Genomic DNA, 27,500 nt, shown 5'->3' with positions numbered 1-27,500 from the left:
AAAGTGCCAATCAAGCTTTTGATGGCAGCAAACTGGAAACAGTGCTTGTTGAATGCAAGGTGTGTCAAGTTTGCAGTTTGGGATGATAAGGGAATTGTTTTAGATTTTGACATTGCTACCGGGTTACCCACACTGGAATTAGTGGAAAAGCATGGTAGCTGTAGCTAAAGAGGACAGTATTTATTTCTTTGCTTATTTGCCTGTTCATTTCTCTTTGGGTTGATGCAAACTGATTCTGACTTTAAAGTTTAACATGAAAATGTCTGTTCCCACCTTGTGTAAAGGTGATCAGCGTTTCACAGCTTCAGGTGCTTTTTTTTCAAATGACATTTGGCGTATGATTGTCTAAGTAATTTATCTAGCTTACAGATTTTAACTAAGCAAGTATCCTTCACTCAGTGTTGCCTGTATGTTATTGCCATTGTGAATCTTAGGTGGACACAGAACTGACTTGTAAAATTTGTGCATTTGTTTTGGTTACAGGAGGGAAAAGTTGCTATTACCAAAGTGGCCAACCTGCTGTTGTGCGTGTGCAGCAAGGAAAACGTCGGCTTTGGAATGCTTAAAGCCAAGGTGATGGGGAAAAATTGCTCTCAATATAGATAGATCTGTACACACACAATGCATACACACACACACTAAAAAAGAATTGCTTACTGTACCATCATAGGTGTGTAGACTACATACATGTGCATGTGTCTCCCCCCTCTCTCTCCCTCTTCTTCCTGAATGCTTGTGTAACTGATGAAAACAGGTCACTCTTGTGTATTGTATCAGGATCATACACTTAAGCTTATTAGTTTGCAGTTTGTGTGTGTCTTCTTATTCTGGTTGAAATTCTTGTAAGTGATTGTTATAATTGGTTTTCATGTTATGCCTTATTATTCTGCGGCAGTATTTAGAAAAAAAAACCTGATGCAAATTGTAAGATTATTCATTTACCTTAAGAGAAGAATAAGTTCAACTTGACACACAAACACACACGCTTATTTGCAAGTTAACACAAATTGGTAGTTAAAAGTTTAATTCTGGTAAAATAGAAAAAAAGCCTGAAACTGATAAAAAGCAATAAAATAGAAACAACAAAAGTTAGAAAAACATACTGCCAACATTATATCTAACAAATTTTCCCTCATGTCCGAAGCTTCGAGTCTCGGGTATGAAAATCTGATCTGTGTATTTGTGAGGGGATGTGTGCTGTCTGCTTGCAGTCTTGTTGGTGTTGACATGTTCTTTATCATGGAATTTTTGATGTGTGCAGTCTGCTTGCAGTTCAGTGTGTTCACATTTTTATCTTGAATTGTGTAAATGGTTATTTATTTTGATATTCAAAGTATACTGCTTTCTGTTAGCTAATGGGAGTATGGGTGTTGTCTGAATGAGCTGGATTCTTTTCAGGTGTATGGAGAAACTAATTTACTGCTCAGAGTGTACACTACATGTGCACACACTCGCATAACATAAAAGTACATCCACACACTCGCATCGCGTACACACATACATGCATGCATGTTGACAAATATATTTACCTACCTGAAAAAGGTTACACTCTTTTGTTTTTAATAACCTTAATAAGATTCAAATTAATTTTATCTTCCTTTTTTTCAGGTGGAGGCGTTGGCAGATTACCTAGACGCTCCACTGTCTCAAGTTGCAGCCTCCTGACCTCAGTTTCCATGACAACTGTGGCTGTCACACATCAGCATCTTGGCATGCCTATTGCATTTCATACATCTTCCCCCAGGCATGGTGGCTGCTGCTCCTTCAGTCCTTGTGTGGACTGAATGTGATGTGGACCTGTGCAGTGAGCATGGTCGGTGCTTTCATTTTGCTTTGAACGAACATTCAGTTGAAAAGTATGTGTGTTTGTGTGTGTATGTTGAGGCATGGTGATGTGTGTTTGCGTCTGTATGCATCACTTACTGGTCCATTCAGGTATACCTTTCTTGATTGGCAGTATGTACTATGGAAAATCAGTCTGACAATAAACCAAACAGCTTCTGAATACATGTATTTTTGTCTTTGTGTGTATGTTTGTTACTCTCTTTTCTGCCAATTAATGTTGCTTTGAACCTTCAGACAGACAGCATGGGTTTGACAGAAATTAGAATCAAAATTGATGCAGTGATTTGCAGTGAATACATCATCACTGGTTGTCAGCTTTATCTGATCATCTCCACTTCTGAAATGGAAGAGTTCAAGAGAATGGGTGAATATTTCTGCAAAAGTCTTCACTGAACAGTTTTTCTTTTTTTACAGACAACACTTGTGGCAATTCAAATAAATAAGACATGAACTGCATGCCATCTATCACATTTGGGTCAGAGTTTTCGCTAGTATCAGTTGTAGTATGGCATTGACAGTGTCAGACCACCCTGACTTTCAAGTCTCTTTTACTGTCTTTCAAACATAGTGGCTAAGGTGACTATTCAGGCTGATGTGCAGGGGGGAGTGCGTATGCTTTGGCATACGACACAGCTTGTCTGTCAGCATGCTGTATAGTTTTGCTTTTATCTTCCCCGATATCACATTCAATGACAGAACAACAGCATATCTTTCTCTGAATACTCATGTTTAGATTGTTTCCAAAAGATGTGTGTCAGAAGCAGTTTCCATTTGATCCATTTTCTGAGGCTTATTGCATAACATAGACAGTACCAAAGTATGGCTGAAAGGCAAATTCTCTGTACTCTAAATTCTTCCCCTATCCACTAGCAATCCATATTTTAAATCTTTTTTTTAATTACACATACTTAACCGTGACCCACTAGTGCAGACTCCAGCAGGGGTCTGACATTCATGTCCTGTGCAAACTACTATCCGCCTGTGCGGAGAAAACGAAAGTAGCTATGGCCGATAACTTCCTTTTTTTGTTATAAATGTTTTCAGAATTCTGTTATTTGGTACACATCTCAAGCAGTTCAGTACCAAAGCTTGAAGTGATTGAAAAGAAGAGCAGAATTCACAGCAGGAAGTTTTACTTGAAAGGTGACCTTTCTGGACTCTTGACTCAACTACTCCTTGTGTCTTGAGCTGGCATAGTAACTGTGGGATGGATCTGACAGCTGGGTAAAACTATAGAATTATGAAGATCAGTAATTTTGTCTTTTCTTTTTTTTTTCTCGTGCAAGGCAATCAGAAAACAAACCTGTTTTTCCAAGTACATGACCTTAAACCTTCATTGGAATTAACATTTTTCATCTCTTGGCGTCCAAATCGTGGGCCATGCTCAAGATCACAATGATGGTATGCTTGGATCTTGTGGAGCCAGTCTTTTCCTTTCTTTTTTTTCTATTATGATTAAAATGAGTTCAAAGCTAACTCTGTGTGTGTGTGTGTGTGTGTGTGTGCGTGCGTGTGTGTGTGTGTGTAACCACATACACTGTGTGTGTGTGTGTGATGATTATGTGTTTGCTCAGTGTCTAAAAACTTTAATGAGTTAATAGGAAATTAAATACTATTATTATTGTCATTGCTTATAGCCTTGCCAATTATACTCTGCAGTTGCAGGGCTAAAAACACTGTCATAGTGCCAGTTTTCCCATAGGACCTTGGATGGAGGGAATAGAAGGAAAAAAGAAAGAAAAAAAAAGGAAAAGAAAATTAGGCAGAAATTGTATCAGATTCATGCACATAAACCCAGTACATCTCTGATGTTGACTGTTCGATCAATTACCCACCAGAGGATTAAGAAAAAAAGGAACCAAAACACTGTACAATTATATATAATTTGCAAAATTATTATGACATGCATACAAAAAGAAAAAATGCCAGCGAGCACAACTTGGCAATAACGCTCAATTATCAAGTCTAGGAAAAGACAAAAAATATTTAAATTATTCAAGGCTTTTTAGAAAAACACCACCACAGAGGCATGGACCGGCAAGGCAGCAGCAAAGAAGAAAGGAAGAGATCACAGAAAGAAAAAGACTTAAGTCAGAAACAGAGCAATAGAAAGGAGGAAATTTCTATCATAGAATTCCCTGAGGGGATACTATTCATATCTGAAAGACCCCTGACATCCCCACAAGGAGAACTAGAATTCATAGTCTGAAAAAACACCATGAAGCTTAGAAAGTAAACTGGAAAGTTTGAAAGAGATACTTCTGTAAATTCTGGACATTATCCCTGACTTGGGCACATTGATACTAAGCATTATTTTATCTTTCAAGGAAATTGACAAGACAATATGTGCAACACAAGCTAATACCTGAGTCAGCTTCTGATTAATCGGGTAAATAAATTTCACACACACACACACACACACACAAAAAAAAAAAAAAAAAAAAAAAAAAACTCACAAAATTCTTTGTATATTTCACATGTGTGCTCAGATCCAAACTTGTCACATACACACCCACGCAAGAATAACCAAACGGAACACCCAATTTTTTTTCATTTTTTCAAATAATGGCACAAAAAGTCTGTGTTATATAATTTTTTTTTTTTTTAAATCAAAAAAAAAAAAAAAAAAAAATCTTGGGAGTGGCCATAACATGATTTGACTCTCGTAAAAAAGATGATCCAATTTTGGTTTTTACTACATGTAATAACCTGGACCCCTGCACAAAATGCAGTTGGTTGTTAACCACTCACAGTCCATCCACACATACACATGCAAGTGTATGTGCTGCAAACAAATTTTCATTAATCTCAACATTGTGATACATTATTATTGCCTCATACCCTTTACAGTTTTCACTGACAATGAACAACAGAAGCACAGCTAAATTAATCAGTATTTTAACAAATAACTCAGACACCCGTCTTGAGGATACTTGAATAAATCAACAGTTACATTTTAACCACAGTGATACTGATAGTATAATATGACATTGGACTGTAATGGGTGAGATCTATATTGTATCAAGAAATATGGTTGTGTCAACGTTTTCCAATAAACTGATAAGCTTTTTTTCTTTCTTTCTTTCTTTCTTTTTTTTTTTTTTTTTTTTTTTTTTTTCTTTTTTCTTTTCTTTTCTTTTTTTAATTTTGAATATTGTTTTCTCATAAAAGTAAAGCAATGTGTCTGCTTCATATAGCCAAATGTCAACCATTTTTCCAACACAGAAATTGTGTTTTCTGTCTCTGCATGCCTGAAGAAAATGACCTGCATCTGTATAAGTGAACTGACACAGACTGAGTGTAGAAAGGGGCTGTCCCATGGTTTGATGGGTCAATATTATCAGCACAAATTAAGAAAAAAAAAAAAAGGCAATGAAAATGGAAGAAGAAATTTCTGTCACCACAAGGAATCAAACTCAATCTATCATTAATTTTTGTAAATTTACCATTCCTCTGAAAAAGTGATTCAAGAGGCCTGCTTACAGTCCAACTCCCGGCCCTTCATGCACACAAACATACACACACATATGTGGGAATGTTAATCATTTCATAATTACACATGCTCACGTAGGAATGTTATTCAATCATTTCACAATTACACAGTGACAGTTTACAATTCATAATCATGCAATGAATTCAAACAGATGCACACTTTATCCATATATGAAAAAAATCAACGGACTTCATGCATTAATTTCTTGTATCAGAAAGCAAGTGTCAAATACTGATGGCATAGTTCTAAGAAAGATGTGATTTCTTTTTACTGGGAGTTTGGTTCTGTCACATGCTGTATTTCTTCCAGCAGATCAAGCAAGTCCAACTCCAGACATCTTATTTCCCCTGCAAAAAAAGAAAAGTTCAGAGGTGAAATTACATCCCCTGAACATCACACTCTTACTCTCTCCCCTGACTCCCAGAAAAGGTAATATTTAGCAGTCTGACGTTAAAGAAAGCCATCTCACATCAGTGATGTACATGAAAGTTTTAAGTCCCTGACTGGCTCACTTGTTTGGGTGCTGAGCTTGCAGTCAATATGTTTTTAGTTTCAATCACAGACACCCAGCACAAAAACTGGCATTTTCACTGCCAATCTTGTGTTGTTGTTCTGACAATGTCAATGAAGTGTTAGGTTGATACCCAGTTTCTGGTTTAACTATTGCTGTCGACCACATCACCTGAGACGGGTGTTGATGTCAAACAACAGTTTCTACATGTGTTCATCTGTGCAGGTTTCAACAAAATGTTTTCAGAAAATCATGTCAAGATTCAAACATTCCTGTACACATGTGCACACACACAGAGAGTCTGTAGTTAAAATCATTGACAATATGTACAGTACATTAGTACACATTATATGCATATATACATGCCACATGTAAAAAACAAATTAAATGGTGCTTGAATTACATAAATGTTCTTTGTGTTCCTGAATCGTTAACCCAAAATAGCAAAAAAGTCATTTTGATAACCGGTAACATGAGAGATTGAGAAAAAAATTACTATCAGAAATGTAATGACAAGAAGGACTAAGGATCCAAGCAATATGTAAAAGATGAGACGGTAATACTGATTAGCAACCCACTCTTTAGGAAGCTTTTAGTTCAGAGTACTTCGCATTTAAAGTCGACAACAAGAAACGCAAGTAGTTTTCATGAAGCAAACAAGTTTAAGTTTGAAGTTCAGCTCTGTTTCAAACAGCTCAAAAATACAAACTATCTGGCTAGTTGTCTCAAACTGCTGGTGTGAAAGTGTGTGTGTGTGTGCGTGCATATGTGTGTGCGTGCATATGTGTGTGTGTGTGTGTGCATGTGTGTGTGTCCTGTCTGTCTGTCTGTCTATATTATGACGACATATACTGTAAGAAAAAATCCATAAAGCGTATCACAAATTCACCTGTAATGCAGTCTGAATCTGCAATGAAGGTCAACAACAGCGGATGTTTGTTAATCTGAACAACCTGCATTGAAAAAAAACAAAACATGTCAAGATCAGTATGAATCCACCAACACCTTACTCCCCAGAATTTTAAAACATCAATGTATGGAAAGAAAATTTTCGACTCATCAACAAAAGTTGTATATACGGAACTATTATGTCAATAAAGGTGAATAATTATGGATAGATATCTATGTTTCAACAAAATGTTTTCTCAAAAATCATCATGCATGTATATGTGTGTGTGTGTGTGTGTGTGTGTATATGATATATATATATATATATATATATATATATATATATATATATATGTGTGTGTGTGTGTGTGTGTGTGTGTCTGCGTGTGTGTCTTTGTGCAGAGTGAGTGCGAGTGTGTGTGAGTGTATGTGTATGTGTTGGCATGTTGACAAGTTTGCCAGTGTCTGTTTCTCTGGTATGATAATCCATGCCCAGCTGATTATTTGTCTTCTTTTGCAAAATGAAAGCACCCCATCCCTTTTCTTTTTCTTTTTTAGCAGCTATCTTCTTTCTGCTCTCTAGATTTGCAACCTGTCTGCCCATTATCTTCTTTTTTTAAATATTATTTCTATGCTTCTGTCATATATTTGAAGGTCACTTGATAATGCACAGTAACAAGCCAAATATATAAATTTCATGGAAAGAAAAAGTCATAAAAAAGTATCTACTTTCAATAAGAAAATATACTACATACTCACACACAGACACACAGACACACACACCAAAACAATGAAGACACATGCCTGGATATTTTCATAGAAGGCAGTGACTGACTCATTATTGCCCAATCCAATTTTGCTGGCTTGGTCAGTCATGTGGCTAAAATAGCTAAGGAAAGCTGGACGTAGAGCTTTCTCAGGCGCATGTTCATCAGACACTGCACAAATCAGAATCACACACACACATACACACAACACAGTTTTGCAAGATCCTTTGTAGATGACTTGTTTCTGTTTACAAAAGAAGAACGATTCATCATCAACATAAAAATGGCATGCTCAGCTTGTAACAGCAATATAATCCAGTTGCAGTGGTGGTGACAAAGTTCATGCTTAGAGGTGGTGGATGGGTTGGGGAGGGGAGTGGGGGGTGGAAATTGTATATCATATTACATTTTGTCACAACACATTTCTTTGCATGGAATATGGGCTGCTCTCCCCGGAGAGAACACATCACTGCAGTGCAGCACTACCATCAAATTTTCCCCCATTTTTCTGCATGTATGTTTTTCTATCAAAGTAAATTTTGCGACAAAATTTTGCAAGGGACAATGCATTTGTTGCAGTAGGTTCCATTCCATATGCTAAGTGCATGCTACACATGGGACCTTGGTTTTTTGTCTTATCTGACAGACTAACATCCAGACAACCATTTAAGGTCTAGTGGAGGGGGACAAAATACTGGCCAGTGTGACATTCACATCTGTGTGCTCAGCTTCTCTCACTTCATCGGCAGATTCGTTGCCACTAGGCCACCACTCCAATGGAGGTATGAAGGATGCAGTACCTCTGTGGTACAATTTTCAAATTTTCGTGATTCCACGAACAAAGTTGTATCTTATCTTGAGGACCATGAGGAAGGAACCTGCTGGCAAAAAACTGGTGATGATATTACCACAATAAATAATGCTACAAGTGCTTGATGGTATTGTATTTATATCATCTGCAGGCACATATTTAACAAATTTACATGCTGACTATGGCTCTTGAACAAATGAAAAAAAGAAAAAGAAAAAAGAATTGAAGGATCATACTTTTCAAAACAGGAACACCGTCTCTGTCTGACACCACAATTGCATGTAGACCATCCACACTGAAAGAACAAAATACTGAGATAAGAAAATACATGGTGCAAACACAACTTAAAAAAAAAAAAAAAAATTGAAGGGGGAAAGAAAGAGACAGAGACACAGTGTGTGTGTGTGTGTGTGTGTGTGTGTGTGTGTGTGTGTGTGTGTGTGTGTGTGTGTGTGTGTGTGTGAGAGAGAGAAAGAGAGAGAGAGAGCAAATTACTTTTCTTTCACACACACACACACACACACACATATATATATATATAAATAATGCTTCAAGATAATTTTTTTTTTCTGCAGTTTGCAACACATACACTTGTAAGAGTGTGTGTGTGTGTGTGTGTGTGTGTGTGTGTGTGTGTGTGTGTGTGTGTGTGTGTGTGTGTGTGTTCTCAATGACGAAATCAGAATTTTATTTCTTCTTTCTTTTTAACTTTTAAGCAAGCTGTTTGATTATTTTCTTTCACATAAAATATTTTACAGCACTATCCTTCCATAATTAGTAAACACTGTGTTCGTCTCTGACAGAGGAGTGGAAGGGAAGAAATATGGATATTTCCCAAATATATCTATACATCTATATATATAGAAAAGAAGTAAAAAAGCAAAAGCAGCTTTAAAAAGCTATAATACCATGCAGGGAAAGGATACTCACGACTGTATCAGTTTCCGCAGATACATTTTTACTTCCTGAAAAACAAAGGAAAACCCCCCACTTTAATTCATGCCAGTCGGGATGATTCCAGGGGAACACTTCTCTAGCCAGAAAGGTCCTGCCTAGATAATGTGAAATAAAAGTTCATGGTCTTCCCCTCACTCTCTCCCTCTCTCTCTCTCTCTCTCTCTTTTTATTTCTATAGCACTGCAGGCACCCAAGTCACTTGAAGGTCTTAACAAGACAACGTGACTGGAAGGTCAAGGATTGAAGATTTTGTGTATTATGCAATGCCTTGTATGCAGAAGAAAAACATATAAAAATTACATATATTCTGTCGATAGTCTACAGTGGGATACAGAAATACAAGCATGTACCCAAATGAACCAATTATGACAGCATACTGATGTTGGTTGTGTATAACTAAAAGAGCATAATTATTAACAAAATATTCTGACCAAAGTTTGTTTGCCGATTCTTTCAGTGCAATATTAAGGCAGTCTAAGAGGACATGGAAGGTGGGGATGGCAAACCAACAATGCTTGCCACACACAATATGTTCCTCTATTTTTCATTTGCTTAAGTCCTTAACAAAGGAAAGGCATTTCACAAACGCACACACTGTGTACCTCAAAATTGTAGCCTGGGTAGAATTTCATGCTGAGTAATATTTGTCGATGTGTTTGTTACAGTTATAGCACACACAAAATAATTCACGGCTCGGACAACAGGTACAACACAATCTGCCAGACGACTTCACACACAGGACAAATATCAAGATGAAGGACAGTGCTGTGACAGTTTCAGTTTCAGTAGCTGTGACAGTCAATGCACACAGTACGTCCCTCCCGTTTCAAAAACTGCACTCTCCACCCCCACAACCCCTTCAAACAGAAATCAGCTCATGTACAAACAATCTTTCGTCTTGAACAGCATGTGATGCACGTGATTTTGCCCACTGACACTCGGGATTCCATGTTGTGGGTAACAAAACAAATCGCCCCTAAAAGTTAATCAAACATTCTTACACGTCAGTCATCATGAATCCACGAATGACAGGGGGTATTCATCTTATCTTTTAACTGGTATTAACGAAACGAAATACCTCAGCCATGATTTTGCTGTGAATCAGCCCAGCCCACTTCAAGGCAGACAACTCTTGAGTCAACTTTCGTTCGTTTATTCTTCCGGTTTGTACAAGAAATCTCCGTGTTGGGTAAGGTGGCTAAACCATAGACACTAAAATTAGTGTCTATGGCTAAACATACACCCAGTTCGTGTCATTGTGATGGCACTAAGTCATCATTATTTTTATCTTATTCTTGACTTGTACACCGGAAGTTGGCTGATGAAACAGACTGCCATTGGTCGAAGAATTTCGTTTCCTTTTAATTGTTTTCACTTTATTACGCAATGCCATTGTGACAGTTGCGATTTGCGCCCAACGGTAAGTTAGATGACGACTTACGATAAGAAACAACAACAAAAGCCGAGTGCACGAGATTCTTATTTAATATAAGCGTTATCGCCCTTCTGACGCTGAAAAGTATAATCACGTTACTTCATCCCACAGAATACTAAATAGGCAGAACCACAGAATACTAAATAGGTTTAGTATTCTGTGCTTCATCCTGTCTGTGGCAAATTTCAGTTTCATAAACTGTATGTGTCACTGCATGATAAAAATTTTATGTGGCCCTTCACAGAGAGAGCTAAAGAGAAAGAGATAGAGAATGTTTTGGGGTGGGGTTAAAAGACCCAGCAGTTCGATGTTAACCAAATGGCCAAAAATTTATAACTGAAATTTGTATGAAACTGGTAGCTTGACACACATAAATCACGAGAACGTTATATTACTTCTTCGTCTTTTCTGGCTCACGTGTGTAAACAAAGTGAGTCACCTGTCCTTGTGTGTCTGTCTGAAGGGGCCTAATTTTCTATTTTCGTATCCTAAAGCTTTTTTTTTTTTAACAGCAATTTTCGTACATAGGTGAAATTATGGTAACACTGATTTCAGTGGGGATGTTATGATCCATTTTCTGTATTTTCGACTATATTTTGGCTGAGAGTTATATTACTTTATGTAAACAAAGTGTGTGTGGAGGGAGGGGGGGAGCGGGGGGGGGGGGGGGGCCTTCAAAGTTATCACAGGTCCTACTCCTTAGTATGTATTTAACTTATCCATACACACACACACACACACACATTCCCTCCATGACTTTTTTGTCCTCTGATGACCTGGGGCTCTTTTTAGCTTCCTTCTTTGAAATAACATGGCCAACGAGCCTTTTCTTTCTCAGCAGCTAAGCTCTGGAACTCTCTGCCATACTCTCACCGACACAGTCAATCCCAAGAGTCTTTCAGGTCAAGCCTGAAAACATGCTTCTTTACCCTTTTCTATGTAATGATATACATAGCCCCAATCTACCATTTAAAAAAGCGCTGTTTCGATCCAGATTACTTGATTGTGATGCGTGTGCATGAGGAGGGAGATGGTGAATGCGACTGCGGTCTCCTGTGTGTGCGTGCGTGCACGTGTGTGTATATGTGCACGCTTGTGTGTGTGTTTGTGCATGCGTGCGCCTCCGTGTGTGTGTATATAGCGCCTTACAACGCTCAAGGCGCTTTACATAATTGTTAAAAGCAGTACCAAAGGAAAAACAATATAGAATGGTGTATGCCGCAGAAAGAGATACTGTGACAAGAAACAACACATCTCTCTCTCTCTCTCTCTCTCCCACACACACACACACACACACACACACGGACAAGCACACACACACACACACACACACACACAGACGACTCATGGAAGCCTGGAATTCGTGATAAAGACAGGGAAACTTTGATCTAGATCTATATTATCATCGTAAAACAGTGAAATGCCGGTGTACGCAGAGGTGCTTCAGATGGAACTGTTCCGTTTCCAACATGCATTAACCACCGGTTTAACAAACATTCATTTCAGATGGTGATCAAAAGTATGATTTAGGTCGAAATTATTATGTAGGTTCTGGTACAGCTGACACCCCATCTCAGCCCATCTTCCTCCCCGTGTTTCGGTTTCAGTTTCGTTTTTTGTTGTTTTTAAATCAGTAGGAATCAGAAGTCAGCAATGAAAGCACTGCCTCTTGTTTTGAATGTATTGAAAAAAAAGAAAAAAAAAAGAAAGAAAGAAAGAAAAGGAAACAAACAAACAAACAAACATAACCATAACATAAACTATCCTGTTATTCTTGATACCCATTTGATAGTTTGGATGTTGGTTGCTATTCACAACTCCTGGTTAACCCTGGACTCGAACACTTTTAAGTGTTCGTGACATGGCCTTGTGACAGCAGTTTTGGTCACACAGGGAACCTATCTCGACCAATACTGACAATACAAGAACGACACTAAATCGGAAAAGGCAGAAAAAAGCAGTTTTTATGTTGATTATCCGTGCTTTGAACTGGCAACATTTTGAATGAAGCTCGATGCTTAGCTGAATGAACTAACCAGGCAACCAGTCAGCAACCAGTCTCCGTGTGAGTGCACTGGTTGATGGAAGACTGTACCACAGTGTCACGACTCGCGATGGGGAATAGGACAGTTGAACAACTGATTCGTACAGTGTTACATTTGGAACATTGACACAATGGTTAGTTAACAATGTTCAAGGTGCTTCCAGAGACCTTTACAAAAAAAAAAAAAAAAAAAAAAAAAAAAAAAAAAAAAAAGCTCCACACTATCTCTGTTCTCATTACAAAACGGACATCTGTCACTAGCCTTTATTTTCATTCTGGCTAAAACAATGTTTGCAGCTAAATTATGTACAATAGCCTGATTTTTGGAACCATTTTAACTTTACATCTTGCCGAATAGAAACCTAGAGATATTTTGTGCTGTAAGGAATTGATATGTTTTAATGTACAGATGATAAGCGAACCTTTTGTAAACATATTTACTATTTCTGATTATGTTTTTTCCCCTCCACAGATGACTTCTGGCTGCGTTTAGAACATCACTGACACCAGGGGACTTCAGTACAGGTGCAGAATGACAGGACGGGAAGCGGATGCTTTTGTGAACCTAACTGTCGTGCTGGTGAAACAGTATTCCAAATACCACACGAAATTTGACTTCAGTGCCTACACCAACATAGAACACTTGAAACGGGAATGTCAAAAGGTGCTCAAAGTTCCATCCAGTAGACAGCGGTGGTTCTTGAATGGCAGAACTGAAATGCAAGACTGGAAAAAACTGAATGACTTTAACATTGGGGAATCAGACGTTATCCACATCCGTCAACCTGATCAGTAAACTTTACTGCAAAAAGGATAACTGAGGTAAAATCTGTGCTATAATAGTGTGGTTAACAAGTAGCCTGGATACTTCACGAGGGTGAACAGCTGTTGGGTTTGATCAATCACATCAGTAATCATCTGTTATCTGATATCGTCAGCATACCATTGATGACGATTCTAATCACCACATCGTAATTCACATAGTCTAGAATAAACATGCCTTCATTTTCATCATGTCAGTGGAGTGTAATTCAACCATTTACAACACATGCCTGTTTCCACCTTGTTTTAACAGATTTTCAATATTTACAGCAAACAGGCTGGTTTTTCCCACCATCTACCATGTAATATGTTTCTAACATCTGCTTACAAAAGCCTGGTTTCCCACGGTTTACAATTGTAGTAGGCCTGTATTTTCGCCGTATATGATAAATATGCCTATTTACACCATCTATCATCGTTTTGACATTCCAGGAAAGGCCCATGTCAAACGAAATCTGGAAAAAAAAACTACAGAATATGTAAGCAGCAAATGGGTATTGTTATTGTAAGTAATTAATGGTAAATAGATTTCAAGCCCCCCCCCCCCCCCCCATCCCCCCACCCACCCCCATCTCCCTCTCTATCCCTCTTTCTGTCTGTTCCTACTCCATACCCAATCTCGTTTTACCTCTCATTATCACTGCAATACTGCAGTTGTGCCTCATTTGTATTTGTATTTCTCTTTTTTTATCACAACAGATTTCTCTGTGTGAAATTCGTCGCTACACTACAGCGCAACCCCCCCCCCCCCCCCCCCCCCCCCCCCCCTTTTTTTTTTTTTTTTTTTTTTTCCTGCATTCAGTTTTTATTAGTTTTTCCTATCGAAGTGAATTTTTCTACAGAATTTTGCCAGGAACCACCCTTTTGTTGCCGTGGGTTCTTTTACGTTCGCTAAGTGCATGCTGCACACGGGACCTCGGTTTATTATCTCATCCGAATGACTAACGTCCAGACCACCACTCAAGGTCTAGTGGAGGGGGAAAAAATATCGGCGGCTGAGCCGTGATTTGAACCAACGCGCTCAGATTCTCTCTGACTTCCCAGGCGGACGTGTTACCTCTAGGCCATCACTCCTCATTTTCATAAAACTTACATGTTTGTGCGTGTCAGTTGATTGATTCTGTCCCTCTGTCCTCCTTCTCTCTGTGTCTTTCTCAGTCTCTTCATTTGCCTCTCTCTCGATTTATACTTCTCTCTTTCAAAGTAAAATCTCAAAACTTTTGTGTTCACATTCATGCCTCACTGTTATTTTCATAGCATAATTATGTGTTTGCATGAATTCACACATCTCACTCATCATCTGTCTTATCTCTGTTTCTCTGTACCTTCCTGGTTTTCATACTTTGTAGAATTGTGCTTTTACTACGTAAATGTTATTTGATATATTAAAATGTGTTTCTTAATGTCTGCACCATTTCAGTGGCATTTCTTCCACGCCTCTCATTTCGAGTCACTCATGCTGGCGCAGCCTTACAGAGATTCATCTGCCACAGTATCGGTGCTGAGACTGACAGGGCGCGAGAAGGCCAGACAGCAGCAGTGGGGGGAGGCTTGGTCTGCACTACTGCAGAGTCACTTCTTTGGCGTACTGTGTTCCGTTCAGCATCTTTCGAAATAATTATACTTTTTTTTTCAAACTTTGGCCTATGTCAGATTTTCTTAGGCCGCTTTTATTAAGTCCTTATATGTTTCTTCATGTATCTTGACAATATGTTGCCGGTGATATAATGATGTACTGTGTGTTTGTTTGTTTGTTCTTTCTTCGTTTTTTTTCCTTTTATTATCTCCATTTCTTCGAAGACAGGATTTTTTAAAAAAAAAGAGCATATTACCTGCAAAACTAAGATAAACTAATAAATTGATTTTGTTGTACTCCTCAGTGATTTATTTATTTTATTGTACTCATCAGTGGAATAACGCAATATGTGTGACCTTAATGCATTCAACTGAAAAGGGTTGAAAAAAAGGAAGAACAATAAATAATTCAATTCAGTTTAGAAGCCATGCTTGTAGACTCTAAGTCTGTGCTGTCATGTCACGGACCATTCCCTGGCTGTCTCCTCTAAGGTTGTTGTCAACTTTAAAACTTTTGTCAGAAACATGGGTGCATACTTTGATTAAGCTCTGTCCATGCATGACAATGTCAGTTATTTATGCAAGACTGCTAACTTCCAACTGAGAAAATCCGTACCATTCGACCATATCTGACTTTTTGTTTGTTTGGGGTTTTTTTTGTTTTTGTTTTTGTTTAGTGGGGCCTCTAACCTCTTTTTTCCTACTTTTTTTTTCTTTTTTTTTTTCCTTTTTTTTGTGGGGCCTCCATCCTCCTCTTTTTTCCCACATCTTTCTTTTTCTTCTTTCACAAACTCATATTTACCTTTCATGCACCACTTTCCCCCACACACCTTAACTAATCACTTTCATTCTTTCCCCTATCGTCTGGCGCAGCAATTGCCCCAGTGTGTCTTGAGGCATACATTTTAAGAATATTCGATGTTTGTGTACATTTGCCAGGGTTTTTTTTTAATTTTATTTCTAGTGTTCTGATGTATGCATTCTAAACATATATGACAAGTGATTACATCTGTCTGGGTTTATTGTTGCTTTAGTGTGAGTTGTTTGTTTGATATTAAAGCTTTTCTGTCATCCATCCTCTCTCTCTTCCTTCTCTATCTTAACCTAATACATAAAAAATACAGAAATAATAGAATTAAAGATCTGTCATCAGTATCATAACAATGGACCGACCCTATCTTCCCTTTCAATGTTTACATTTGTTTACATGCCAGTGGTTTTGTTAACCTAGTGCATGCATGTAACAGTGTATGCGGAGTTAGAAGTGGTAGGGCACATCCTTTCCATTGAGCATCTCTCCCAGAAGGCGCCGTCCCTGTTTAGCCAAAAGGTAAAGCTAAAGCGAACAAGGGATAGCTAGGAAGAGTGGTCATAGGAAAGGTTTAAAGTGGCAAGAAATTCACTCCCTTCCCAGCAAGGGAAGAAAAGCCAATACTTGCCAGGATATGCGTGTATGTGTGCGTGCATGTATATGCATATGCGTGTATATTTTTGTGTGTTTGCGTGCATGCAAGCAATTTATATTATGAAATCTTACAAATCTTACGATATCTAAGCTGATTTTCAAATATCATTGACAGTGGTAATTTTGATTCAGTTTTCTTATATATGCTGATGCACATTTTGGCAATCAGAAGAATATGATTGATTTGCATCAGTGTATGGTCCTGGGTCTTGTGTAGGACTGGTATCCCAAACAAAACATCAGTTTCAGACAAAATTGCTTTTACATTATATTCAATTAATATGTATTGACTAATATATTCCCAAAATACTTTGACAGGCGGACAATGAAAAAAGAAATGCTGTATATAATCAGTTTCTTCTGGGCAGTAGGAACACCTTTGGTTGTCTTTCTTTCTCATTTTACACAACAGGGTATTAGTAGGATAAATATTATGCAAGATTTTCCATTGCAATACTCTTAAACGTGTTTCTTTTGAACATAGACGGGGAATCTCCCATATTTTCTTATTCAGATCTACACCAAATTTATTATTCCAAAACCTGATGGCACATGGTATGGAGTAGTTGTTATTGCACAATACTAATCTAAAGTCTTTACAAGTGAGTAATTTCTTACCACAGAAAGGAGAAATATTTGACAGGTCGATGTCAGACCTCTCTTGTTCATTAATTACAGAGGTGAACTGTCGAACAGCAGCAACAACATTGTACTCTAATATTCTTACTGGGGACTCTCCGATTTTCAAACATGTGTCATTATAGGTAAAAATGCCATGAGTATTATACATGTCTTTTACATGTATTATCCCACCCCTGACCCAGTCAGGAAAGAAAAGAACGTTTCCCTGATACTTTAAGTGTCTGTTATTCCATAATAGGTTTAACTCTCTCCATACGAACGGCGAAAGAGACGACGTTAACAGCGTTTCACCCCAATTACCACCATCAAAATATTGCAAGTGGAAGGCTCTTATACAGAAGAGGTGAATGTTGACAAAGAATACCACAATTCTGACGACGGAAGCTAAAGGTTCCGTCATTCAGACACCCACTAGACATCCGATGGGTCTGTGTAGAGGAGAAGAGAGGTCTGGCCGTACTGAGTGAGTTAAATATGGTGTTTCACCTGCTTGCACATTAAGATATAACCATGTTTGCAAAACCATCCTCCAAAACTGAGAATTAACCAGATGCAAATACTTAAATGCAGTACTCTTTACGTTTGTGAAAAAAACATACATTAAATACACCAAAATTAGCTAACATTTCCCTGGGTACTGACCATATCTGACTTGAAGTAACCTCTCAGCTTGTCTGTTCCATAATTTTCAATCGCATCGACTACTGCAATTCACTACTCGCTGGATTTGTAACCACGCATTCAGATGGTCTTCAACAATGCTGCCAGAGTCGTTCTCAAAAAGTCAAAAAATGAGATCATGTTACCCCTCTCTTGTGTCAACTTCACTGGTTGCCCATCCATTACAGAATTCAGTACTTCTTTTTCTTCTTCGTTTTCGTGGGCTGCAACTCCCACGTTCACTCGTGTGTGCACGACTGGGCTTTTACGTGTATGACCGTTTTTACACCGCCATGTAGGGGCAGCCATACTCCGTTTTCGGGGGTGTGCATGCTGGGTATGTTCTTTTTTCCATAACCCACCGAACGCTGGCATGGATCACAGGATTTTTTACGTGCGTATTTGATCTTCTGCTTGCGCATACACACGACCGGGGTTCAGGCACAAGCAGGTCTGCACATATGTTGACCTGGGAGATCGGAAAAATCTCAGCCACCCTATACCCACCAGGCGCCGTTACCGAGCTTCGAACTCGGGACCCTCAAATTGAAAGTCCAGCGCTTTAACCACTCGGCTATTGCGCCCATCGAATTCAATACAAAATTGGCATATTGACTTATCGCCACTTCGAAGGTTCCCTCCCATCTTACTTATCTTCTGCGGTCCTTCATATTTACACGCCATCCCGTTCTCTCAGGTCTTCTGGAGAAAAGTTCCTTCGAGTCCCCAGAGTCTTCAAAGACATTAAAAATAATAAAAATAAAAATGAAAATAAAAAAAATAATAAAAATTGGTCAAAGGGCTTTCAGCATCAAGCCCATTCTGTTTGGAATCCTCTTCCTCTGGATCCCCGACACTCACCAGCTCTTTCAAAAGTAAATTGAAAACCCACCTGTTCAAAATGGCCTTTGGATGCGACGAAGCATAGTTCTCTGTCTCCTCCCACCCTCCGCACTCCCCTTGTGTCCTTCCTCCATTGTAGTATTTCTGTGGTGTGTGTGCTTGTGGGTTGGTGTTTAAGCGCGCGCGCACGTGTGCGTGCGTGCGTGCATGTGTGTGTGTGTGTGTCTTCAAAATCGGTTTTTAATTTTTGTAATATGTTTAAAGGAGGCACAAAAAAGTCATTTTAGCTGTAAGTAAGATGATTTGATTTGCAAATGTTGCCTAGCCACACTTTTGGAGTTAAAAGACATTCGTGTTTTCTCAACTTTTATGTGACATTGTTGTGTATTTGGAAATGTTTGTTCTGGGCATGAAAAGATTATTTTGCAGTAATCCTCCATACTCCAATAGGAGTGAAAGGATAATTAAAACTTGAACTTGTGTGTGTGTGTGTGTGTGTGTGTTTTGTGCCTTTTTCCTGCGATTTTTCTTAAATCTGCAATTTGCAGTATTAGTGGATACTGATCTTGTTTTCCAGTTCTATGTCTTTATGTGCTCTTATGTTGTATAATGAATTAATACGCAAGTACTGTTTCGTATGAGGCGCTTAGAGCCCATCCATGGGGAGTTTGCATCATATAAGTACAATTTACTATTATTATTAATTTAATTGAAGAGACCTGTCAGTTTCGATCACAGAAATATAGAACCTTTTCTTTAGTTCCATTGAAATAGTGGGGGTTTTAGAGGACATGGTTGGGACCGACTGGACAAAAGTACTGAATCTTGTGGAGCAATTCTGTACACTATTTTGAACATTTTAAAGACCAGTGCCACGTATTTTGATCGTCTGGTTGGTGTCAGTTGATAATTAACCTTTTTATATTTACGGCGCATTTACAGTTAGGTCCTATTCTATAATTTCCAGCTATTTTTGTGATTCTGCATTGATTATTTATATTATTTCACTCAGTTTGGTTGTGTGTGTGTGTGTGTCCGAAGCTGATTTCAACAAAAAGCAACAAAAAACCAACAAAAAACCAGACAAACATTTATCAAATGACTCGATCTGATTGGACAGATTAAACGTGTAATTGTCCCTTCAGAATCCTCATAAAAGCATTCATACCTAGTGTTGCTAAACATGTTCATTTGTCACAGTTGCATGTGCACTTCCACTCTGCTATTTTGCAAGCACATTTTCCCCTCTCAAAGAAGGAAGATACTGTGTCAGAGCCTCTAAAACTCTGAAAACCTGGTAAGGCAACTGATTTGTCTTTATCAAGAACCGTGGCGAGTGCATTGATGTGGATGCAGTTGAATTTTCTTTCTACACCAAATGAACCCAAATATCAGCAAATAGTACAAAGTTGGTAATACTTTCCAATCAGTGTGACAATGACATCGGTGTCTACAGTACGTACCAAACATGTCTTCTGTCCATTCTCCAAAGCATCCTGCTGATGAAAAACCAATCTCGTATCAGCCTCCTCATGATCACACTGGGTGATTTGGTGGCCTGATCCTCTGCACAAAGCTCCACCATCTGACGTGACGATTATCTTCCCTGTCAGTGGGGAACTTGCATTACTCAATCTCATTTGTGAGGAATGCGAATAACTCCTATTGCCTGCATCGCACAGAAAGTCTTGCCACTTGCCAGGAATCTTGTTCTGTGCCCCAACCATTGTGCATATTCCTCCACCTCTCTTTTCTCTTGCTGTTTCTTTGATGCTGTCTTTCATGTACGTGTCCCACACACACCACATCAAGATGTTTTGTACCTTCTAGTTGGCTTTTAAGGAGTGGAATAAAATCTTAGAAAATTCTCCTTATGTTGCAATCTTTGTGGTTTGGAGAAAGTGAAATACAGTAGTTCCGTCTAGAACTTTGATATCAAATGTACTTGGAGGTTCTGTCTCGTTAGCTGTTTCCAGTGAAATGAGAACATCTGGCTGTACATCAACGGCCTGTGCCATTTCATATGCTTCCACAAAGCAGGCAAGCAAATCCAGGTAATCCAATTCCTCGTTATCAGGGGAGTATAAATTTTCTCTCCGTTTAAAGCATGTCAGGAGATCACTTTTAATACCCAGCTGCAGTCTTCCTCTGTCAGAAACTGATGGAGGGTAGGGATGATTTTCATGCCTGAAAAAATACTGATGTCTGATTCTCTTTGCTGCGTTACAATTAACAATCGTGAGAAAAGATCAACATTTGCTTTCAGCGTCTTTATCTTGTCGGCTTGTCTTGACTTGCGTTTGGGTGCTAGAGACTGACAGAGTGGAAATCTGTTCTTCTTGATTGGCTCATGAATTGGCCTGGTGCGTTCCACAAGCACTGACTGTCTGTTGTGATTGTATTGATTCTTGATATCGATTTCAATACTGCGGATAGTGTTGGCAACAGAATAACTGAAAATGTCATGTGTGTCTGAAGTCAAAAGTTCCGGGGCATCACTAAGAAAGGGAATCCCCAAATCTATGATAGTGTTCACAAGGCTCAAAGCCTGTTGTTGGAAGTTTTTTATGGGCCCAAACTTTTCTCATGGTCCAGATGTTTCTGGGTTTCCTCACACAGACCTTTCTCAAACTATTGCAAGAGTCTTGCTTGCTCGGGTCCTGTCAGCATCCACTTTTGGAAGGCTGATGGGTTTTCAGTGAGTCATACTGCACCACCTGCTTCCTTGACAGTTTCATTATTTTGTTCATGGGTTTGATCAATTGGCACTGATGCATTGATGAGAAGCAGTTGGTTGTCTTGGATGTAACCCAATGGCCTGCTGCACGAACTCATCTAAAATAGATAAGGGAAGACTCTCCATATCTCGGACATGTACGGGAATCCAGCGAGAGTTGTTGGGATGGTCCAAGGATTGAACATAAGTGAGAACGACTTCTCAGGATACCTCACATCAGAAGTAAGACCTATGGACACAGATCGTTTTCTTTTCAATCGCCAAAGACGTGGAACAAGCTCCCTGATAACCTCCGTCATTCGGATTCCTCATATCTTTTAAATCTCGTCTCAAAACTCACCTTTTCCCTTAGCGGTAAGTTCAGGTCCACTTCCTTTGCATTAGCTGTGCTTGACTATGTGTGTATACATATGTATGTGTACATAACTACATGCATGTATACTGAATGTGTATTGTGTGTGCGTGTGTTTATGTAAGTTTGTGCCTGCCTATGTGTGCGTATGTGTTAGGGTAGCTGTTAGATACACATGTATGTTAAAATGTATGTATGCAGTGTGTGTGTGTGTGTGCGCGCGCGCGCGTGCGTGTGTGTGTGTGTGTGTGTGTGTGTGTATGTAACAGATGTAATGTTTTATGTTAACAAAAGCGTTTTTGTAAAGCACCTAGAGCAGATTTCCGGATAGAGTGCTATATAAGTACCCATTATTATTATTATTATTATTAACTACTTCTTCTTAAATTGTTATTATTAGGAATATGAACTGTATGAATTGGCCACAATAAAGATGTCACAGCCATTGGCTCGACCTCCGGTAACGTCATCAGTAGGATTGGTAAGAGTACGTTTGCCGTAAATATACAGCAGTTATACGGTTTTTGTTTGTTTGTTTCTTTTTAAAAAGGTGTTTCACTGGATACATTTCATGGCACCGGTCTCAGATCAAAAGTATGAGGTCAAAAGATTACATGGACAAAAAATTATGTTTTTGTCCAGTCGGTCCCCATCCTTTACAGCCCCCACTAAAATAGTCGCCAACAGAAATGTCAGTGAAATGCAAATAAATGGAAATCCCATATACCTCTGTTCTGATACTATGTACATGTGAACTATCGTGTGTGTTGTGTTGTGTGTGTTTGTGTGTGTATGTATGTGTGTGTGTGTGTGTGTGTGTTTTCCTGCCAACCGATAGTGTCCGGCACATGCAAGTTACCAGACTGGCTGTTGAGACCGACATGATTTATAAGTTTTAAGATGATTCAGTACTGGGCATGGGCTATACAGCGATTCCATTCAGTAAAGAACAATGGTATCGATATAAAACACAGAGACGCTGAAAGTGATCCCGTAATGCAAATCAGTATACGCTTTACAACTGGTAGCAGTTAAGGACTTACCTACTTAATTTTCATTAATAAGGAGAGAAAAAAAAACTTGAAAAAACAACAACATACAAACAAAAAGTGATGGTGATTTGTGGCTCGATATATATTCAGTACACAGCTCAGTGATAAATAGGCCAGCGACACGCACGCACAGAGAGAGAGGGGGAGGGGGGGGGGCGGACATGGGCATAGGGAGTGGTGGACTGAGAGGACCTGAATTTTACTGTCAGTTGAAAGACAGTGCAGTTGGATCACAGCGGCAGAAAAAGAGAGGAGGACGTCTCAAGATGTTTGTTCCTTTTTGTGTGTCACAAACTTTTGATAGATCGCGAACTATCCTCCGTGATGTTGTACAGATGTTGTGAACTGTTCACCAGTCTGGGGCCCTGTGTTAGAACAGTAAGTTGCCTCTTTGAGCTAACGCAGTGTGATAAGTCGTTTGTCATTGTGCCACACAGCTTTGTAAGTATTGTCAATGCTGGACACAGTTTACTCAATATCTAAACTCTTTCCACTCTTCTCTCATACCCTCTGTCTGTATATCGCTGTCTCTTTGAAATGTTTAAATCACGAGAAAACATGAATATTTGTTGATGGAGGCACAGATGGATACACACACTCTCTCTCTGTGTGTGTGTGTGTGTGTGTGTGTGTGTGTGTGTGTGTGTGACGCAGAGCGGGTTCGGGTTGAGTGAGGAAGAGAGAGCGGGAATGGGAGGAGAGGGGAGAAAAAGACAGTCATCCCCACCGCGTGTCTAACGAACAGTGATAATTTGTCCATTTCAAGTGTGCATGCAATAAATTGGAGCTTTCCTCTCCCCTGTCAGCTCAAGTTTTTTGTCCTTTGTTGCCGAAAGACTAAAATAATGCAGACTTTCAGCTCCAGAAAATGAAGAGCAGATTACCTGATAAGGGCAAGCATTTTGTTTTTGTATTTATTCCTTATAATACTATTTCACATTATGATTCGAAATCAGTTTTTTACCTTTTGTTTTCAGGGGAGTTTGTGTTGTTGTTTTGTTTCCCCCCCTATCTTTTTTAGCTGTTGCTATGTCAGTGTATGTGGTTTCCTTTTCTCTTCGTGTATGTACATCCTCAAAAAGGAATAAAATTTGTTTAACTGAAAAACATATATCACTATGATTAAAATAGACATAATGATTAACAGTAGGCTATTCAACAGTATTTAAAAATGATTCAGAGTAGAAAATACACACATGCACAAACACACAGATGTACATTTACATGTACATACATATGCATAAAGACCAATTGGTCCTTTAAGAATTGAGTCAATTTGTGTCATGGGTAAAGATTGATTAGTCACTGAAGTAATGAATTGTTTGAATTTGAAACTGTTGTAGGTTCAAGAATTTTCAGTTTTGAGAATCAGTCGCGTTTACCTGAATGAAAAAGTTCGTAATATCTTATATATATAGATATATATATATATATATAAGCATAAAAAGCTGTTATCACTTATGACCTGTATAAATGACAATTAATCATCAGTAACATGACATACCATAATATTTACACATGATGATAAGAAGAGAGAAGAGAAGACAAGGAGACGAAGAAGAGGTTCACAAAAGTACCTTAATACCTGAGGAAACTATTTTCCACAGAATGGAAAAGGCAATGTGAAAGATTTCAATAAGAAGAACAGAAATTTCTTTGATGTAATAATGTTTAAATCTTGGAAGCACAATACTTTGTAAAGGAAATTATCACCAATTTGTGTAAAAAGAAAAACCGATTTAAATAAGATTTACACTATCTGTAAGCATTGATGTGAAGAGTAGGCCTACTGTAGCTGAATTAACAAGAAGGAAAACCAAAATCTCCTTTCGAAGCACGTATCAGTGTTGTTGGATTACTTTTTAAATGCGTGCGAAAATACGACTGAATTTAACACTCAGATGGAGATATAAAATAAGCATTCAATATTCGTAATGGGTAATGTTTTATGTTTTGCAAAGATACCGTATACATGCATATATGTATATGTAGGGTCTTTGTGCACGGGAAAATCAGAGTATACGTTTGGGTAACTTCTATTGTTTGAGAAAAATAAATCAAACAAACATCAAATATTCTTCTTGTATATATTGTAGACTGTACAATATGTTTTCAAAGTTTACTTTGTTGTTCAGAAAAACGCAGTTTTTTGTGTAGTCATGTTCACCGCTCATTCATCCGAACATTTGGCATCAATGGAGACAATGTTGATTCTGACACCTTTGCTCTTCACCGCATGTCTGTTTCATCTTGTAAGATTAATAATATCCGCTCCAGGATGAAAGTACAAAGACGTCATCCGGACTGTGACGTCAACTTAACATTCCTTTGTCGTGGGTCACAACTGGGTGCTTTATTAGCCCCTCATCGCCAGGAAAGTACGAAAAAACCCAAAAAAAACCCAACCCCACCCTCCAAATTCAACCCTTGTTAATGACATGCAGCGAACGTCAGAGACTGAAACGACGCGCGCACGCCTGTCAATCATTATCATATTAATTTCTTATTTATGCACAAGAGGAGAGGGATACGGTGTAAGAGAGAGGGGGGGGGGGGGGGGGTTGGAAGAGGATGTGGGGAGGAGGGAAGGAGGTAGAGAGGGGGGGGGGCTTCATTCTGAATCCACACAGTGATTTTGAGAAAGTGGAGTTGCAACCAGTCTTGCAAACGTCTCATTCATTTAGGAATCGCAATGTGTACACGGCAAAACGACATAATTATTCGTTCAGTTTACGTGTCTCCATCACTTCAGAACTGGCAAAACATGATCATGAACAAAAAGTATATCTACATGCAAGCTTGCGCGCGCACATGCATGACGGTAAACGGCAAAAGCAGTAAAATTACAGAATGTTTTCACGGCGCGCAAACACCTTAGTGAACACACACACACACACACACACACATTCACACACACACACACACACACAATCAATCAATCATCAGAGAAAAAGAACAGTCTCAGTGTCTTTTGGCAATGGAGCTATCTGTTCGACCATGCCTGGTCTGTTTCAACAATGATGCGTAACCCCCCCCCCCTTCCCTCCTCCTCCCATCCCCTCCCACACGCCTTCAGCAATAATAAGTCACGTAGTGAGAATGAGAATGTCCCAACTCAGGAGTGAAGCATGTCATTTCTGCGTCCACCGACTTCCCGGCCGAAGAATTCGCCGATTCCCGGCCGACAACTTTCACGTGAGTTTCAGTTCCAGTTTGAAGGAGGTTTCAACGCATGCAGACTGATCCATATACGCTACTCGACATCTGCTTAAAAAAAAGAATTATTGGGATGTCCACCTGGATATAAACCAAACGCATTGGTCAGGCCTTGAGAGCATACTCTAGTAAACATGAAGTCACGCAAACCTGAAAATCTATGGGTAAAAAAACAAGATAACCAATGAGAGGAGGACATGTACCTTACGTGGCAACATATTTAGAGACTCAGTTTCTTTTCTTTTATATGATCATGATTAATGAAGATGATGACGACAACGACAATGACGACATTATGTGTATCTGATTAAGTTTGTGACGACGTAGTAGCCTTTTCTGCTTGACAGTGATTATATCCGTCGACGGAGGCTCCAGACATGTGCAGAGTCGGTGACAAAATTGTAGCAGGACTGCCACTCCGATATAACATCCGATGACATGTGCTCGACTGTTGTGGTTTCAGTTATCTCCCATTTGAGCCATATCACACTCCAACATATCTGCGACCCAAACCGAAAAAGCTCACAAATCTCTCTCTCTGTACACACACAAACACACACACACACATCTCAGTCCGGTACGCTGACTGCTCCACAGCGGTAGGACGTTCTCACTGATCCCACATTATTCCCCTTTTCCCCACACTCCTCCATCCTCCAATTGAAGAAAGGTAATCCATTTATCAAGACGTATGCATGAATGAAACACAAGGCTGGCTTGTCTCCCTTACTTCAGTCTGGAGTTTGTGACGTGACTGCTGTGAGGAGCAATTTCAGAAACCTACTTCATAAAAATGGGGACACATGTTTCCTCTTCCTTGTGATATAAGATAGAACAAAATCTGTTGTCAAGCAGTTTACATAAGTTGACATATGGAAATGAACACAGACGGCACGTGAAACACAGAATGAAGAAGAAAAAAAAAAAAGGTTCTTCATGAACTACATGCAACTGAGCCTCACCTCCCCCCACTCCCTCACTATCATCCACACTCCAAGATGCATCTGATTTTCATCCGAACTCACTCTTTCTCTCTCGCTACCCGTGCGCAGACCCACAGCCACCCCCTTCTTCTCCCCCACTTTGCTTGACACTTTCCTCGAAGGTCACAAAAGAAAGTGAACACCGTTATCAAATGAAGCATGTCCCTATCTGTTTGTCTGTCCGTCTGTCTGTTTCTCCGCTCCATCTCCGTAGCTGCTATTTCTGAATCGAGCTAATTGCCCACAAAAATAAGAGAGAGAGAGAGAGAGAGAGTGTGTGTGTGTGTGTGTGTGCGTCTGTGTCTGTGTGTACCAGTGCGGGTGTGCGCATGCCAACCGAAGGTGTCAGTGTCCGTCATCTGTAAGTTTGCAGATCCGTTTTGACCGACACCTGTTAGTTTG

The 27,500-nt window shown here is 39.1% G+C and overlaps 2 protein-coding genes and 1 long non-coding RNA gene across 6 annotated transcripts in view; 2 read left to right on the top strand and 1 right to left on the bottom strand.

The window, feature by feature from the left end:
• LOC143280799 (ragulator complex protein LAMTOR2-like) overlaps positions 1-2,005 on the top strand; it is a 3,913-nt gene extending 1,908 nt beyond the window's left edge. The window contains exons 2-4 of the mRNA XM_076585525.1: positions 1-59; positions 484-573; positions 1,609-2,005. The exon at positions 1-59 is cut by the window's left edge and continues 104 nt beyond it. Of these exons, the coding sequence (XP_076441640.1) occupies positions 1-59; positions 484-573; positions 1,609-1,665 (206 nt within the window). The 3' untranslated portion in view covers positions 1,666-2,005. The remainder of the gene's footprint in view (positions 60-483; positions 574-1,608) is intronic.
• A 2,424-nt stretch (positions 2,006-4,429) lies between these two features.
• Positions 4,430-10,447, bottom strand: LOC143282166 (ragulator complex protein LAMTOR3-B-like). Of its 4 annotated transcripts, none has more exons than XM_076587741.1 (6): positions 10,351-10,447; positions 9,246-9,280; positions 8,552-8,610; positions 7,542-7,675; positions 6,739-6,802; positions 4,430-5,685 (listed from the first exon to the last, which is right to left on the bottom strand). In XM_076587741.1, the coding sequence occupies exons 1-6, from the start codon at positions 10,357-10,359 to the stop codon at positions 5,606-5,608; spliced, it is 381 nt and encodes a 126-aa protein (XP_076443856.1). In that variant the 5' UTR covers positions 10,360-10,447; the 3' UTR covers positions 4,430-5,605. The 4 variants fall into 4 exon arrangements, with proteins under 4 accessions (XP_076443856.1, XP_076443865.1, XP_076443838.1 ...); XM_076587750.1 differs by having other exon boundaries at positions 10,274-10,385; XM_076587723.1 differs by lacking the exon at positions 10,351-10,447 and adding an exon at positions 10,160-10,241.
• A 100-nt stretch (positions 10,448-10,547) lies between these two features.
• Positions 10,548-22,571, top strand: LOC143282183 (uncharacterized). The gene is made up of 3 exons (XR_013055218.1): positions 10,548-10,692; positions 13,224-13,573; positions 14,994-22,571. It is a non-coding gene; the product is annotated as an uncharacterized LOC143282183 (long non-coding RNA).
• The last annotated feature ends 4,929 nt before the right edge of the window (positions 22,572-27,500 follow it).

This window comes from Babylonia areolata, chromosome 1 (genome assembly GCF_041734735.1).
Source record: "Babylonia areolata isolate BAREFJ2019XMU chromosome 1, ASM4173473v1, whole genome shotgun sequence".
NCBI lineage: Eukaryota > Metazoa > Mollusca > Gastropoda > Neogastropoda > Buccinidae > Babylonia > Babylonia areolata.
This window is presented reverse-complemented; position numbering and strand designations above follow the sequence as displayed.

Bases quoted from the DNA above. Each gene is read 5' to 3' on its own strand.
- LOC143282166 (XM_076587723.1), bottom strand. From the start codon at position 10,222: ATGGAATCCCGAGTGTCAGTGGGCAAAATCACGTGCATCACATGCTGT. The intron at 9,281-10,159 runs GTTTGTACATGA...TTTGTTTTTCAG, and splicing joins GCTGTTCAAGACGAAAGATT to GAAGTAAAAATGTATCTGCG. The intron at 8,611-9,245 runs GTGAGTATCCTT...TTGTTCTTTCAG, and splicing joins CTGCGGAAACTGATACAGTC to TGTGGATGGTCTACATGCAA.